General features: G+C 38.1%; 1 protein-coding gene and 1 long non-coding RNA gene across 3 annotated transcripts; one reads left to right on the plus strand and one right to left on the minus strand.

The window, feature by feature from the left end:
- Positions 1–1,412: 1,412 nt before the first annotated feature.
- golm2 (golgi membrane protein 2) lies at positions 1,413–17,578 on the minus strand. Of its 2 annotated transcripts, XM_056247993.1 has the most exons (10): positions 16,792–17,578; positions 10,557–10,611; positions 10,218–10,320; positions 9,984–10,074; positions 9,207–9,345; positions 7,442–7,525; positions 6,977–7,285; positions 6,190–6,318; positions 4,522–4,689; positions 1,413–1,501 (listed from the first exon to the last, which is right to left on the minus strand). In XM_056247993.1, the coding sequence occupies exons 1-10, from the start codon at positions 17,116–17,118 to the stop codon at positions 1,425–1,427; spliced, it is 1,482 nt and encodes a 493-aa protein (XP_056103968.1). In that variant the 5' UTR covers positions 17,119–17,578; the 3' UTR covers positions 1,413–1,424. The 2 variants fall into 2 exon arrangements, with proteins under 2 accessions (XP_056103968.1, XP_056103969.1); XM_056247994.1 differs by lacking the exon at positions 4,522–4,689.
- LOC130083031 (uncharacterized) lies at positions 4,701–5,116 on the plus strand. The gene is made up of 2 exons (XR_008806808.1): positions 4,701–4,818; positions 4,854–5,116. It is a non-coding gene; the product is annotated as an uncharacterized LOC130083031 (long non-coding RNA).
- Positions 17,579–18,099: the final 521 nt, after the last annotated feature.

An 18,099-nucleotide genomic window follows, 5' to 3' on the forward strand; every position in this document is an offset into this window, starting at 1 on the left:
TACAAATATATATCTAAGAAAAATAAATACATGTGGTGAATACAGTATACAAGTAACAACTAAACCGATTAAATCTAATCATTCGTATGAATTCACAAACGATGTTCCTGAGTTCAGCGAAAAACTAAATGCCACCACCAGCCAGTAAAACTACAGAAAAAAATTCATTTTATTGGTACAGTAATGTAGTCATTTGTTTGTAAAGCAGCCTGGGATAAATTAATGACGATTTTTGGGTGCTCTTTTTGATGCTACTACTTTCTATACTTCAGTCACAGTGATAAAATGTGTACTTTTTCCAAAACAGGACCAGTTCATTTGAAATATAAAGAATTTTGTTAATCATTATCCTTGGATTGCACTGCCCAGCTGTGTAAGAGAGCCCAAACACCCATGTGACAGATTTCAAAAACAATCACAAGCTATAAGACTACATTCAGTATGCCAACCCTACCAAATTTCCTTGATTATGAAACAAACACAAACAAGTAGGTATATGATCATTATTTCCATTTGAGAGTTTAGCAAATATACAGCATCCCTCATCACACAGATTCCTCCTCATATGTACAGCTGTGGTGAGTTTAGTCTGAGTATTGCTTTTTTCCATTTCTTGATGATCTACAGGCTGATTTACAAAGGCTACCTTTTGCATGCAACAATGTCCTTACAAAACTCAATGTGCACTCTTGAGTGCTCCTTCAGAATCAGAAAACAGTAGTTAAAAAAAAAAAAAAAAGATTATTGTCTGGCCATTTAGTGTCATTTTGTACCAGAGAGGTTAAAAGTTGAACAGCAACTTAATTGCATCTTCCCATTGTTTACACTTCCATTTAGCAACAGTTGTCCAAAAAGATAAAAGGGAGATTTTGCTTTTCAGCAAAAACAAAAAACTGGTGTTCTAGAGGTACTTTCCACCAGTAATATCAATATGTTCCACTTTGTGAATCACACAGAGAATAATTATTTCCGTATTATCTAGTATTCACAGTCGCGTCCTCCAGTGCCTGGAGAAGGCATTTTATTATCCCACCAAAAAAAAGAAAGAAAAAAAATTACAAACAAAAAGACATTTGTATAAAATAATAGTTCCAAAACTTACTTCTGTTAGACATGTGCTACAGATGGGGACAAAAAAACCCAACATGAAAACAATACTCTCAAATCAAGCAAACATGTGCAAGCAAACATTTGCAGAAGATCATGAAATCACTTTGTCGCATTTAAGTTGAAAAAAATCTCATCCACAGTCATTGATTTCACAGTCGTAACCGCTGAAACTTGTTCGTCTCTGAAGACTGAAATAGTTTGAATAGTCTGAATGTCTCCAATTGTAAATGATACCAAAATCACAACTGAAATCCAAAGTTCTTTTTCATCTCTTGGCTACTTCATTGTCAGAATTTTTGAGAGACGGGACGGGACTACAGCACATCAATGGCTTGATGTCGCTTTCCGTAATCCACAGCCCTTTCACCTGGAGCTTCCCGGTCTTCATCGTCTGAAAGATACAACAAGAAGGATAATTACAATTCAGTGTTTATAAATCACAACAACGGCTGACTAGCTAACTAGCTTAACTTTCATGGCTTTAAGAAAATATATCCAACTTTCAAAGAAACATTCAAACTAATAATAGTGAAAGCTACTAAAGCCACATACACACTGCAAAGTGTTGGGAGTGACAACCCCATTTGAATGAATGAATCTCATAAACTATTCTGTGTTCATACTGAATACAGGAGTTATTCTGCCAGAAGAGGCAGTGTTTGTTGCTTTTTAAAGAAGTTGGTTTCACGCATATTTTATATAAATACGGTTGTCACTGCCTGATCTTTTTGGTTTACGAACAATTTTTACGTCTCTAGTTGGTAATATTTATTTAGTCAAAAATGGCTATGCTTAATATTTACAGCTGCCAACACGTTTCTATGGTTATCACTATATCAACTAGGGCTGCATAATACTGAAGAAAGATGTGATACAATAAAGCTCCAAGTGTGTAAAATAAATGTAAACTTGTATTTAAATATATTTAAAAACTGAAAATTATTTAACCAATATGTTTTACGACAACTTCTGAAAGTGAACAGCAGTCTTTTACTGGAGCATTTACAAAAATAAATCTGAGAAAGTCATTTTAATATCAATGCAAAAAACAAACAGACAAAAAACAAAAAATACTAGAAACTGGTGTGTCCAAACGGTCAATGTTTCTAGTGATTTTCTTAATATTTTCCTATCCATACTATTCATTCATTCATTTGGTCTTTAGCAATTTTATCTTTGAATTCATGCATTCAGACATTCATACTTAATATATTAACCTCCATCATATATTCAAGTATTTACTCATTATTGTTACTCATTTACACTTATCTTTTATTCTGTTTGATTGATATTCATTAGTATTCTCCAAGAATGAATGAATGAATGGATGGAGGCATTTATATAGCGCTTTCATATTAACCAAGAATATGCATGTTGTACTCACATGCGCATATACAAGAGATATATCTTAGTTACTTGTGTTTTGTTAAATATTGGACGCATTCCAAGGTGTCAAAACCACACCTTTATCTATTTTCTTTGCAACCGTAGCATTTGACTGGTCACTCCAACCTAGCCGTTACACCAACTATGACATTATGGATAAGTCTTTGACCTTTTCTTACCAAAACAAAAAGTTTAGGAGGATGCAAGTTTTCCTGAATATATATTCATTGTTCTTATTTTGTTGTTCTTCTACATCTCCTTATATTCTGCAAACATTTTATTTCATTTTCATTACTTCATTTGGACCTTTCTCAATACTCTGATCTTCACAAACATCATGTTACAAGTCAAGTCACCTTCATTTATATAGTGCTTTTAACAATATAGATTGTTTCAAAGCAGCTTTACAGTGATAATAGGAAATTAAAGTAACAGATTGTTTTGGCTTTATGGCAGCTCTAGAATAAAGTTATTGTCCAGCTAAAGTTAGTTTTGATTGATTCACTTCCGTTGCAAAGACCATAAGTTATTAACTTAGGGGCCGCTTACACGACACCGTTCTAACCGAAAACCCTTAACGCGCTCCGGCCCGCTCATTCGCACAACAATAGTGAACTCGAGAACGCAAACCTTGAAATAGGTTCCAAGGTGGAAGCCAAGAAAAAAAAAAATGTAGAAAAAAAAAAAAAAAGTCTCTGCGCAAACTTCAAAAACACAAACCTGTGAAAACGCTGATGGCGTGCACATGAGTATTACGTGTTTAGTCTATGCGCATTTAAATATATATGTGCGCAGGCGTGTAGTATTTCTTTACAAATTGACCTCAACAAATTACTTGTCTGGCCTTAAAAATTTATAATACAGAATTATTTATTGCTTCCACGTAGCCATATGAACTAGAATTATTTTGACAGCGTTTAAATTTAAACTTATTTACATACAATACTTTGAATATTAATTCTTAGATTTACCTTATTTGCTACATTTTAATAATTTTTAAATTATATTATATTTATATAAATAATTAAATTTATAATTCCTTTTTCAACTTTGATCTCTAAGATTATCATTGCTTGTCTGCCTTGATCTCACTACATCAAAAAACAAAAACACCTGAAACAGAGTTGAGTTTACTGTATTGCCTTCCTCCTATTGTCTTTCCTCGCGTGACTAGCTTACTTGACCAGTTTGCTATGAGAGCATCACAATGGCTTGTTAATTGTCTTCCCTACATTATCAGTGTACACTCTCGTGCATGCACACACACACACACACACAAACGCTTAGTTTATTCTCTGCTACCTGTTTTGACCTGAAACAGACTTTTCACCAGTATAACATTTTCTGTTATCACAAAAACACTAGCTATGTTGAAATATCACGCAGCCATAATATCAACTATGGCAGACACAGACAGAATTTACAGAATTTATTCTTGCACTTACATGCAGTTGTCAATCCCTAAACTTTGCATTGTGAACATGGTGTATGAGATGTAGAGTTTACAACTGTCATAAGTGTTAAGCAATACAGGAAGCCGATAAAAATTGGCAAGATGAAATAAGATGGCCAAGTCTACAGTTAACAGTGATTTCAAAGTAGCCCATTTAAAACCCCAAGCCCTTGTGAAAAGGATTCAACACAGCATTATGGCTTTCACATGCACTGACAACACAATAACTCTACACACTAGCACGCTGATTAGTAAAGACAATGACTGGAAGAGCCGAATGAGGCATGCTGGGAGAGAAGGTTCAGTCTCATAACCACATGGTCCAGAAAGGTTAAGGATCTCACACTCATATCTTTCTTTCTCATCCACACATGCTTTCAGCACACTGAGGTGAGGGCTTCGCCTGTGATTGACACCTTCCACAAGCATTAGGCCAAATTAACTGGCAGTACTTCAGTATGCTGTGAGCCCATGATGACTGAACCAGCAGCTTAATATAGCAGAACAGCACCAGCACAAGGGAGGGGGAGAGGAGATGGAATAGCAAAGCAGTCGCAATCCCCCTGGCTCACCTTGGACGTCTTCCTCCCCACCATCACCATCCTCTTCCTCATTGTAGGCCAGCTCAGCCTGCTTGTCCGCCTCATACTCACCTACGTTGCCATCATCCCCGTTATAGTCCGCTAGCTTATTGCCGTGTTGCGGATCTACAGGGGACTCATTTTCATCAAAGAAACGGCCTGCAGGGGCAGAGATGGGCCCCATCAGGAAAGAGAGAAAGAAAGAAAAGACGAAAAAAAAGGAACAAGCAAAATTTGAAAGAGTTAAAAGACAGAGAAACAAGGGCATTAAAGGAAAAGGAAAAGAAAGTAAGAAAGGCAAACAGATCAGAAGCATATTTAAGACAATGAAGAGCAAAGAGAGGACAATGAGACTACACTGAAAGTAATGGGGTTAAAATAAAAAGACCAAAAAAAGTATATGCCATATTTTAGTCCCAAAGGAAATAAAATCTCAGAGGACAAGTGAGGAATGGAGCTGGTGGTAGAGGACTTTACACAGAAGAAAGGAAGGCTGGGTGGAATGGGGTACATGGTGGTGTGGAGGAGTTTAGCAGAGGGAGCAAAGTCAGGCAGCGCAGTAATCAGCAGAGAACCCAGTCTACTACCTTCTCTGTCTATTTACAGACACAAACATTAATGCTGGACTTTATGCTTGCTGCTTGCCCAGATAGTAGTAATTCTATAAAGGCGAAAGTATTCTGCTTAGGGAAAAAGACGATGAAGAGTAATTTTTTTGTGCCCAGTAATTTAATCCTTACTGCCTGAATAGTAAGTATGTGTGTGAGTGTATGTCAGATATTGACAAATGCAGAAGTGTGTACAGCTTTACAATCTGCATTTCACACAAATATACCTCAAAGTGATTGATTTAAGGCTGTGAACTGGCTTGAATAGTGCCAGCTTCTGCTGCATCAAACCCCAGTGGAAGTCTTAAAGAGATAGTTACCCAAAAATGAAAAGCACTTACTCACCCGTATGTTATTTTTAAACCATATTAATTTATCTTACGTGGAACACAAAAGAGTGACATTCTTTTTTTCTCAATTTGTGTTCTAGGCAACAAAGCTTAAAATCAGGTTTTGAATGACAATTTATGTGAGATATATTCTTTTAAGATGGGAGAGCCTATATACATGAAGGTAACCCATTGAAACTTTATGGAAACCACCAAATGATAACATACATGAAAGTGAAGACTGAGGTTCAGAGAATCTGGGAATATCAGTATCCGGTTGTTAAGTCTGAAGTGTAGGTTCAAATTCTCTATCACATGCCAATGGTGCTAAATTACACTCACGGTGTGCTGTTGTAATACCAAAAAAATCCTGATCCTACCTTTATCTCCATACCGAAATTTCAGATCGCCAGACAGTGATTCATCTTTTCTGAATTGTTAAATTAATGGTGTCCGGGACGCTATGAGCCCGGAGACTGTAGTGTGCAGTTTTTTACAAAGAACCTAGCTTAAATGTGTGCTGTAAATGAACAGAGCACATAAAAAGCTGTTGAGACTCAGTATTCTCACTTGAAAGAGAGTGGAGAGTTGTACCCCGAAACAGTATTTGATACATCATGACGTAACAAGAGGATAGCTGACGATTTGTCTTGTCATCTTCAGAAACAGCCACAGCCACAGCCCCATCCCCAGTCCCCACCCCTGTACGGTTCAATACTCACTCTGACGGTGACGCGGGGGGTCAGCGTGCACAGGTTCTCTGCCATTGTGCAGGTCAATGGGTTTGGGAAGAACCTGAGCCGGGTTAGGAGGAGGAGGAAGTACAACTCCCTCTGCCTTCAAGCCTTCAGCTAATAAAAAAAGGACAGAAAGAGCACTTGACATTAAAGAGGTACATTTCTGTAAGTGGAGAGTGTTATATGACAGCATGCCTCTAATCTCCATTATTTCCTGGTGAAAAACAGTGAAAGTAAAAACAAACTTCAATAATGACATAGGAAATACATAGGCTCATGTAAAAAAAAAAAAAAAAAAAAAAACAGAAGGAAGAGGCCCAAAAGATACACACAAAAGTACAGAATCGCTACTACTAATAAAAAAAATAAAAAGCATGGTTTCCCCAGTAAGGAAAAAATCAGGGGCCATACACAAATACAAGAACAAAACTATGTTTGCATTGCCTGAAGGAAATAACAGTGTTTTGATAAAGTTTTTTTTATAATTTCATCCAGAAATGGAGAAATATAGACTAATGTGCACATCTAATATTAAATAATAAAAAAATAGTAGTAATATTAGTAGTATATATATATAGTAATATTAATAGTAGTATAAAGGCGAAAGTATTCTACTTAGGGAAAAAAAGAGTAATTTTGTGTGCCCTGTAATTTAATCCTTACTGGCTGCATAGCAAGTATGTGTGTGAGTGTATGTTTGGGTCCTGCATCACATTTGTAACAACCAACAATTGAAAAGTGTTATAAGCACTGATAAAACATGACCTCTAACCTCCCAGCTGTCTGCGCTGCTCCCCAAACTCATCTGCCTTCATGCCTGCTTTATTATCCTCGTCAAACAGCATGGGGTTGTCAGCCACTGCTTTTGGAACCTGCTGCAGCACAGGGACGTCATGGTTCCCCAAACGCAGGTTTTCATCATGGGGTATGTCTGGTCGGTCCAGCGGTTGCCCATGGGCCAAATCATCCCCTGGTCTGGCACCGGCTCCAGCTCCAAACCCTGCCCTCTCCTCCTTCAGCAGTGCCGCAGCCTCCGCCGGCTCCATGTGTTTTTGCGGCGTGATGGCTGGCTTCTTTAAGGCTGGAGAAACATTAAATGTATCTCTGAATGAAGTAACTGACATGCACCCTTATTTTAAGCATGCTGTAGAGTTTATTCACTCTGTTACTGACCAGCACTGAACAAAGATGACTTGTTGGTTCAATGAAATCTAAAAATGTACTTTGTGATACTCACCAAACTGTCCATCTTCTATCTTGCCCACTTCACTGTCCTCAATGCCAGGCATGCCAGCATCGCTACCAGGTTTAACCATATCATCTTGAGTGAATGTGAAAGAAAAAAGCAAGAGATGTCAAAAGGTTTTTTTTCCAACCAAAATGTATATGTATCTGCTAGGGGTGTAACGATATTCAAACCGAAGCGAAAAATCGCGATACAGGACCCACGATACGTATCGCGATACTCTCATGGCGTACCGAACACGCCCCAACCCTGGATCATTGGACCTCATGTCTTGTGTACACAACGAATTCAGTGTTGTAGCCTAACCACCATTAACATCATATAATAGCAAGCTCTGTGTTTTGTTACTTTCGATAATAAGCAAGGTGTAATACTTCAATTTCTGTCTATTTGATCACGAAATTCAAACAATAAATGCCGTTTTGGTGCTCTTTGATGTGGCGTGACCGATCGTTGTACTAGCTCTTCATTTCAAGCGGCAGCGCGGAGCGAGAGTAAACGCGATCATCTCTTCCTCAGTTACAGAATAAACCTGAAGGTATATTGAAAGATACAGTATATTTACTGAAAGGCATCATAACTCGTGTAATCGCTCAATCAGCAGAAAGACGTCAATAAAACAGCTTAGTTTGTCACATAGCATTATATTTACCTCAGCAGAAGTCATTCAGTGTCCACAGCTTGTTGGTTCCTATAGAAATGAACTCTTTCACTAAATAAATGCACTATATTAGCCTATAAATTATATTTTACTTAACCTGTTAATGATATCTTGATTATTTAATGTATGTTTAAAATATCTTTCATGAAAATGACAGCAACTGTGTAAATTATATTTCAATAACGAATTAGAGTAAAACCATAAGTTAATGCAAAAACTGCCTTTTGTTCAGTTTACATGTTTTCATACAATGTGTTGAGTGTTGATTATTATATCTAAAATATAAATAGCATCTGAATTTAGGCTCTGTCTGTTGTTAACCTTTAATGTTATAGTAATGTGCGGGCTCCCTATATAGTTTAGCATTAGCAGATCTTTTTTTTTTATCCTTGAGAAATGTTTAACTGTAATTGAATTAATTTAAAGAGACAAATTTTTTTCATTAAACCTCACCGAACCAAGACGTCAAAACCGTGGGAAGTACCGAACCGTCGGTTTTGTGTATCGTTGCACCCCAAGTATCAAATCCAATCAATTTTATTTATAGAGCACATTTAAAATCAACCTTGGTTGGCCAAAGTGCTGTACAGTAAAGTAAGAAAGACTAAGCAAGGCAAGACAAGAAAACATAAGTTAAGGTATATTAAACACATAAGAGAAAAAATGTGTTTTCAGCAAAGATTAGAATTCAGCAAGTGTGGGAGCTGATTTAATATGTAGTGGTAGGGTGTTCCACAGCTTAGGGCCGACTACTGCAAAAGCTCGATCACCTCTGCGTTTTAAGCGAGATCGTGGAGCAGCCAAAAGATGTTGATCTCTTAATCTGAGTGATCTGGATGGGTTATGAGTAATAATTAAATCAGAAAGGTATTTTGGGGACTAGTTGCTAAGAGATTTATAAACAAATAATACAATTTTAAAATCAATTCTGAAACGGACTGGTAACCAGTGCAGAGAGCGTAGGATTGGGGTGATGTGATCTCGTTTTCGGCTGCCAGTGAGCAGACGGGCAGCCGCATTTTGGACCATCTGGAGACGAGAGATAGAAGAGAGAGGTAGCCCCACATATAATGAGTATCTGCACATTGGCTTTACCTTTAGGAACTGGGCCATCATTTCGCTGTGCAGCCACTGTGTGGCGCTCTGCGGTGTCCTCTTTTCTTTTGTTGGACTGATCAAGATCCACCTCCATCTGCCGATCCCCTGCATCTGCTTTACGATTCTCTAATAAACTCTGAAATGCAAGTTTTTTTTGTTTTGGTGAAGTTTGTGATTTAAAGGGATAGTTCACCCAAAAATGAAAATTACCCCATGATTTACTCACCCTGAAGCCATCCTAGGTGTATATGACATTCTTCTTTCAGACGAATACAATACGGAGTTATATTAAAAAATGTCCTGGCTCTTCCAAGCTTTATAATGGCAGTGAATGGCCGGTTTCTGTTAAAAGTCCATAAAAGTGCATCCATCCATGATAAAAGTAATCCACACGGCTCTGGGGGGTTAATAAAGGCCTTCTGAAGCAATGCGTTCATGTAAGAAAAATATCCACATCATACATCGTCAAGTTTTGGCGTAAGCCGACTTGCGTAGGCCGTCTGCCAGAAGCTAGTTATTTTAGTCAATAAAGTTTTAAATATGGATATTTTTCTTACATGAACACATTGCTTCGCTTCAGAAGGCCTTTATTAGTGTCATTATAAGAGCCAGGACTTTTTATATAACTTGGATTGTATTCGTCTGAAAGAAGAATGTCATATACACCTAGGATGGCTTGAGGATGAGTAGATCATGAGGTAATTTTCATTTTTGGGTGAACTATCCCTTTAAGACAAGCCAGAGTTTACACTATTCAAATCATTCACAGCATACCTGTCTGAGTTTTGCTGCCTCTTCTTCCACTCTTTTCTTGCTCTCCTCATATTCTGCCTTCAGCTCTGTGATTTGTCTGCCACACTGCAAGCTGCAATGAATGTTACATTTATATCATACATGATCAACTTGTCGAACATCTTAACCATTACTACCAAATGTAGGAATAGAAGTGCACAGAAAACAAGACTCCTCCTTCTAGGTCAGGGAAAGTTCACCAGTGCTTGTATTCACCTCTCATATTCCAGCTTCTTCTCCAGATTGGTGCTGTTTTTCCGCACTTCCCTCAGCTGGTCTTCCTGTCGGATGATCTCCTGTCTCAACTCTTTTACCTGTTCTGTAAATGTACACGCAAACATGACTACATACCCCAAATCAGCAGTCAAACACACCGCAATCTAAAAAAAAAAATCAGCCAGTGGAATACCATGATTGGTTTACATCAGGGTGGAGTAGGAAGGAACAACCCAACCATACAAAAATAGCGCTGTACTTGCATATTCCACAACAATCCTATTTCACTGACAAAGACGTGAAGCTGGGAAATAGCACCCTCTTGTGTGCACTTCTTACCTTTCAGTCTGTGAATCTCAGACATCTGGGCGCTGACATCATTCTGCAGCTTATTCTGAAAAACACAAAAATTGAGTGAAAACAGGAATAGAGTAATATACAAAACATACTTTAAGAATATATGATGACCCATGTCCGTTTAAGTAACAGTTTAAGGGCTTATCCTGGAAAAACTAAAAAAAAATTTTTTGTTCTCATAGATTTTCACTTTCCCCCAATTTCTATGCTTAACTTCAACTACCCAAATTTGAGTGCTATGTAGATCAATGTTTGATTATTATATCCACAGTCAACAACTCACATTTGTAGCTATGGTTGAATAATCTCTAAAACTAAACTTTACACTACCATTTAAAAGTTTTGGGTCAGTAAGATTTTTTTTTATGATTTTGAAAGTCTATTATGCTCACCAAGACTGAATTTATTGTACAGTAGAAACAGTAATATGAAATATCTATTTCCTGTAGGTAAATGTCCAATATTATTATATTTTAAAGTGTAATTTATTCCTGTGAAGGCTGTGATGGTAAAGCAGAATTCACACGATCCTCCAGAAATCATTCAAATAAACAAGAAACATTTCTCATTATTATAAATGTTGGAGGAGAACTATTCCTGCTTAAAAAGATAGTTCACCCAAATATGAACATTTTGTCATCACTTACTCGCCCTCATGTTGTTCCAAAACTGTACAAGTTTTTTTCTTCTGTTGAACACAAAAGATGATATTTTAAAGAATGTTGGTAACCAGACAGTTGATGGTAGCCATTGACTTCCATAGTATTTGTTTTTTTCCTACTATGGAAGTAAATTGCTACAGTCAACTGTCTGGTTACCAAGATTCTTTAAAATATCTTCTTTTGTGTTCAACAGAAGAAAGAAACCCATACAGGTTTGGAACAACTTGAGGGTCAGTAAACGATGGGTGGAAACATATTTTCAGGATTATTTGATGAATAGAAATCTCAAAAGTACATAGAAATCTTTTAGTGTCAATTTAATGTGCCATTGCTGAATAAAAGTATTAACTTCTTTCAATCAATCAATCAATAAAATAATAGAGCTGGTAAGTCCCGCCCCTTCCGCTTACCCCGCTGGACCTCTAGGTTGAAAAATCGTCAATGCAAGTGAATGAGAGAAAATAATTATTTTCTAATCCCGTTTGAATTTTGCAATGAATGTGAACATATGTTGTCTGTGAATTTTTTATATAATTTTTCGTGTAAAGAATGCTACAATTTAGCGGGTAGAATTTTCATACGGTTAGACTTTGTGTGAGAGCACTTTGTGGACTACAACTCTTCGCTGCTTTCGACGCGTTTGATACACGTCACCACCACTAGCACACGGATCCCGCTAAACAGCCTGTTTTGTTTGAATGGTGACATTTGGGTACAAAACACACAGGCATCTCGATCTAATTCCTTAGATTATCGCACCGTGATTTGTGGAGGGAAAATGTGTTATGCGGTGACGTCACATATGCGACGTGTAGTAGTAGTCTTTCTCGTTATGTCTATTCCACAACTGCTAGCCAAAGAATCATACAATATACTGTCAAACTCGTTACATGAGAAATTATATAAAACATTCACAGACAACATATGTTCACATTCATAGCACAATTCAAACGGGATCAGAAAATAATTATTTTCTCTCATTCACTTGCATTGACGCTTTTTCAACCTAGAGGTCCACTTGGAGTTTTACGGATGGGCGGGACTTACCAGCTCTATAAATATATAACATTTTATTCCTCCTGGACTGAAGAACAGCATTGCATCTGTCCGACTTTGTTAATTAACTTCCTTCTTTTGAGATCAGTCCCTGCATTTAGAAAATCAAACCGTCCTCTGGACAAAAACCCATCATGTGGAACCCATGAGAAACTGTGTGAAGCTGCCAACAATACCACACATTCTTTAGCATAGCCTGTTTTATCACCCAAACAGTATTGTCCGAAGAGAGGCGGCTGTGATTTTGCGATGGGATTGAAAGAGGGAAGCTCAGAGGGAACTGTGATCCAGATGACAAATTCACTGAGGGGAACGTAGACATAGAGCTTGAGTTTGCTGAGAGCAGAGCCCCGTCTCAAAGCAGAAGAAGATAGTCAGTACAGCAAATTAAGCTGCAAGTGCAGCAGACATAAGGACTGAGCAATGTGCAATTAAAGAGGCCCGATAAGCTTCGACCTTCGAGCTACTGCTACCAGCAGACAGCAAAATAGCAGTGTGTGTATGCAGTACTCACCAACACTGCTGAAGGGTCAGCTGAATGCCTATGCATGCTTATTCTATAGGTTTTATACTGGTGCTTCATCTAATCAATTTGTTGAATGTGAGGGAGGCAAAATTCAACAGTTAAGAGCTTCCATTGTGTTTGTTTCAAACCCATGCCTCCATCTATTACTCTTTCTGCACCCAGAGAGGAAACAGGGGCTTTGAATCATCCTCATTCATCTCAGTGGCAGTTGCTGGACTGGCAACTACCAACCGTAAGCTAATGGCAAAAGCCAGACTTTGAGCCCTTAAATGGACCCCTAATGATAAACTAAACGGTACCACACTGCTACTGTGGATTTCACTATTGGGATGATCAGTCACCAGATTTAAAGTAGAAAAAAAAAATGTATCGCACACAGGAGATGGGCCAGTAATTACAGCATCAATATCAGTCACTCTGTAGGAGAAAAAAGCCCTACCACCATCAGCAGGTGAGAGAGGGACACAGACTCAACTTCACACAGTATTGCAAATATTCAAATGATCACAGAAGTACTGGGATAAAAGTTTATAAAGGATTGTTTATAAGGACTGTACCAACAGCATTGTACAACCACTAGGTGGCGACAAGTTTATAAGGACTGTACCATTAACATTGTTAATCCACTAGGTGGCGACAAGTTATTTAAAAAAAATGTATTTCTCATTGAATCATTCATTCAAGAGATTTGTTCAGAAACACTGATTCGTCCAGTAATGAAACAAGTGAAGTCTTTATGAGTGAGTCATTGAATCATTCAAACCGATTTAAAAAAAATAATTCGTTCAAATTAATTAAACAATTTTAAATAGACTGCAGCAATACATATTTTGTCAGAAGTAAATTACTTGTTATTGTTATTTTGTTTAGTTGTCAGTTCAGAATCGTTGGAGAATCTCTATTTGAAGCAAAAAAAAAATTTGTGATTCTCAATTTGTCCAGAATCGTGCAACTCTAATGTATTCAGAGTTTCAGACCATTTTTATTCCCAAGCAATATGAATTAAAAATACATTTCACCAGTGCTCAATTTATTTGGAAATTCTGGCTTTTCCCTTGCTTGCTGCCTTTGGCGTCACTGCAGTGGCCATACAGGTTTGCACAAGTCATCCAGGCAAATGCCACTGAGACAAATGCCAATGCTAAATGATAGCTTCCTATCTGGACAGACCACATAGCACAAGTGAACAAGGAAGAACAATAGAATGGGTGTGTCTGTGTGTGCAGATTGGCACACAGGTTCTTCACCTTCGATAAACAGAATAGGAAACAGGATGACAGACAGCGTTAGCATTCGCAGTATGGAACAGATCCTATTCCTAATCCCATGACAAATGACACAGTGAAAAGGTATCAAATTAGACTCTTTAGATGCAAGTATGTGTTGTCATGATCAACTGAGGAAAATAGATAAAAGGAGTAAATAAAGCTGCTATCTCAATAGCTGTCAATTTATTCAAGTCAATCCACTAGCTGAATTCAGTTACTGGTTTTGTTCATGTCACTTACAGTGTAAGCCTAACATGTTATCTTATTACTTGAAATTGTATATAATATAATACAAATATATAAATTATAAAAAAAAAAAATAACAATATAGGCCCATTTGATTTACTTTTATTCTGTGAAAACTAATATTTATATAATATCTAAATTTGAATATAATATAATGATGCGGTCTGATTAAACGCACAACACAATTTAGTATGAAGGAAGACCGTTGACTATCTTTGTCTACTTTATTACAGTGCTTTTTCTATTCTTTACTCTGTCACATTATGACTGCCCTTCTTCTCCCTAGTCCCTACCACCACAACAGAAAAGGAGACACAATATTGCGTATTTGATGCCATTTCTTTAAGCGCTTAACTTTCGCCAAAATGTAATTTCTATTTAAACAGCACAATTATTGGGGTTATCTCAAATAATTGCGACTAGATAGAACAACCACGATCATACGATTAATCAATAATCGTGACAGGCCTAGAATAAGGTTACAAAGATTCATTCACATTTTAAAAGTACTGCAGTAAGCAAAGACTGTGAAAGGGTAATAATCTGTAAAGGGGCCTGTGTGAGCAATACGACCAAACATTTGCTGCAGCACGGAATCAATCTATAAAGGTACAGGGCATCCAAATGCACACGGAATATCAATGCTCATGTGTCCCTTTCCAGGTAGACAAAACCCAAGCAGAAATGTGTCTAAATCGAACTTCTGCGACAGTGACATCTTCCACATCCCCTCCTTTCACAATAACCAGGACGATCAGTCTATTTATTGTAAACCATAGGGTGAAAATGAATATGGAAAGGGAATAGGATTGCGATAGGGCATTAAACAATGCAATTTAAATTATTAATACATATTCTCCCTAAATGTTATCAAGAAGATAATCAATCATGATATAATATCAAGAAGAAGAGACAGAGGACTGTGTGGGAAGAGCCTGAGATGTGTGAAGCCCTGTGCACACAGATAGGCCCTGACCATGAGCTCTCAGCTGTGTCACACAACCACAGGGAGGGAAGCCTAAGGCTTGAATCCATAAAGAGCAGCATGCTCTCTGTCCTGTCAGCTCACATTTTTACTAGATTGATTTTAATGGTGAGGGGGATATTTATTTACATATAATAGGTTCAGCATTTACATTTTTCATAATTTATGAACATTGGAACCCTGTATATATTCTTATTTCATTGAAAGTACAACAGCACAGCAAATGTCAGTGCGTGCGTCACCGTCGGTCACGCATACCTGCTGACTGAACACGTCACACGAAGGGAAAACTGCATGCAGACAACTAGTAGAACAGGTACAAAGAGAACAGTTCATTTCAGCAAACTGCCTACTCCTTTAGAAACAATATGTAATCTGCTTTTAAATCAACTGTGTGTGTGCGACAAGCTAACAAGAAAAAAAAACTAATACTACTTCCAGTAATAAGGAATGTTCCTGTGAAATAGTATATTCACAAAACAAGGCATTATATGTTGCACCTATAAAACTCCTACAATCACCTATAAAACTCCTCTGTTTGCATTAACTAAGTAATACCAATAAAAAAGAACACAAACTTGAGCAAAGGTCTAAGCAAACAGACATACAGGATGTGCATTTATCCTAATAGAGAGACTGCCATGGTTACTCTTTCCAACCATCTATCCATGAAGGAGATAACACACAAAACATTCTTTCAAAACATCTTGAACATGATCTGCTAAGCATTGCACTATATAACAGTGGTCGACTAATAATCATAATGACATTGGCTCAACTAATGGTCCACACTTCATGCATTTGCTAAACGAACATGTTCATGCAATATTTATTCAATGAACTAAAAATATTTGAAAGATTGTGGATTATACATTGGTTAATTGGCTAAGATGATGACGAAAACCTCAAAATGGCCAAATACAAAAAGGCAAAAAACATATTGACCTGGATGATACATTTCTCAATCTCTATTATACACTGTAATAATCACAATTAAAGTTTTAAATTAAAATTATTGGGCAGGCTGACTGAGGTGCCCTTAAGCAAGGCACCTCAACCCAATCGCTCCCTGGGTGCCACAGAAAAAATGGCTGTGGATGTGTGTGTGTGTCCACAGTTTGCAGTGTGTGTTCACTACTCCTAATGTGTGTGCACTAATTTGGATGGGTTACATCATGCAGAGGACAAATTCTGAGTATGGGTTACCATACTTGACCTTCACATGCCACTTAAGACTACTTATAAAGTGTTACTAATCTTTTATACTGGGGTTGGCTAAGAGTTTGGATGGGATGTTTCTGGTCTGTAAAGTTTGAAACCCCTGATCCACATCAGTTTAGTCAGAAGGACACAGGCAAAACAGTTCAATAATTTGAAGGGATAAATAAAGGTATGACAGTAGCTAGAGTCACAGACAAAAGCACATCAGTGATGTATGCAAAGCATCCCCTCTTGTTGATTTTCTTTCACCCACCTTTTCATCGGTGCATGATTTGACCAGCGTATCCCTGGCCTGCAGTTTGCTCTCCAGCACGCTATAGTCTCCGTCCTTCTGGTCGATCTGTTTCCGGTGCGTGTCCACCTGCATCATCAACTCGGAGTTTCTCTTCTCCAGGCGGGAGCGCGCCGCGTCCGTGCGCTTCACCTGCGTCTGCACCTCGGCCAGCTCGTCCAGCAGCCGCCCGTGCTTAGTGGACACGCTCCAGTAGTTAAACGACAAAATTACGATAATCACCAATAATACGATCAGGATAAAGGAAGGGAGGCGACCTCCACGTCGATTCGCACTGAAGCCGATCATCGTAATCGAGCAGGCGCACAGATTACGACCTCTGGATTTGTGTGAGCGCCGTAGGTTAAAATACGAGTGATGTAGTCACTGCTCTGTCAAGTTATCTAAAAAGATATGTTCTTCCCCATTTGGCTTACAGCAACCTTGAGTTGTCCTGAAGTTGGTGATACAACTTCTTTGACGATTCCTCCGTGTCCCTTCCGCACAGTTGGCGACTTCTCGCTTTTCCTTGTTTGCATTCATGCAACGCCACTGTCAGTAGATCAAACACATCAACACACACAGGCGACGTGGCCTATGAGAGCTGATGCGAGCTAACGGCACACAGCCATCAGCTTTCCGTCTTCCGCCTGACCCTACAGCACATAATAACGCATTTTCTATTTGGTTACGGTCATCTCTGCAGATATGCCGTCATGCTCGTGCGATAAATACACTTCTGAATTTACGTTACCGTTCAGTTGTGTGTTAGCTAGCTAACGTTATAACCTCGCTAAAGTAGCATGCGTGGATGGAGCAACAGCGGTGTGCTAACGTTACATTCAGTTCAACAACACGATACCGATTTCTCCAGAACCCGCAGCAACAAAAACACAAAGCCAACCCGAATTTGGGCATGAAAACAAGTCTATTACAAGTAGCAACAAAGCACTAATAGGCTATTAGAACGTTAGCATTACATCTGACACCCCCAGCAAGGCCAAATATACATGCACGCGCACCACCATACGCACCTGATATAAAACAACAATATTAACAAACTGTAAAGATGCGTTTAACGCGTCTTTAAATGTAATGCCATGCAGGTTAGACTATAAATGCAGCGCTAGCTTTAGAGTTCGCTAGTACTGTAACACAACTCCAGCCTTCCTCCTTTCTTCTCCGTCCTGCAAAATGCATGCGCAAACACTTTGTATTTGTATGTTTATATATAAGTAAACGCGTCAGCAAAAGGTAATATTTCGTAATCGTGTCGTTATGACCTAACTG

The sequence above is a fragment of the Rhinichthys klamathensis genome, unplaced genomic scaffold (genome assembly GCF_029890125.1).
Source record: "Rhinichthys klamathensis goyatoka isolate OS25496 unplaced genomic scaffold, OSU_Roscu_1.1 h1tg000051l_1, whole genome shotgun sequence".
Classification (NCBI taxonomy): domain Eukaryota; kingdom Metazoa; phylum Chordata; class Actinopteri; order Cypriniformes; family Leuciscidae; genus Rhinichthys; species Rhinichthys klamathensis.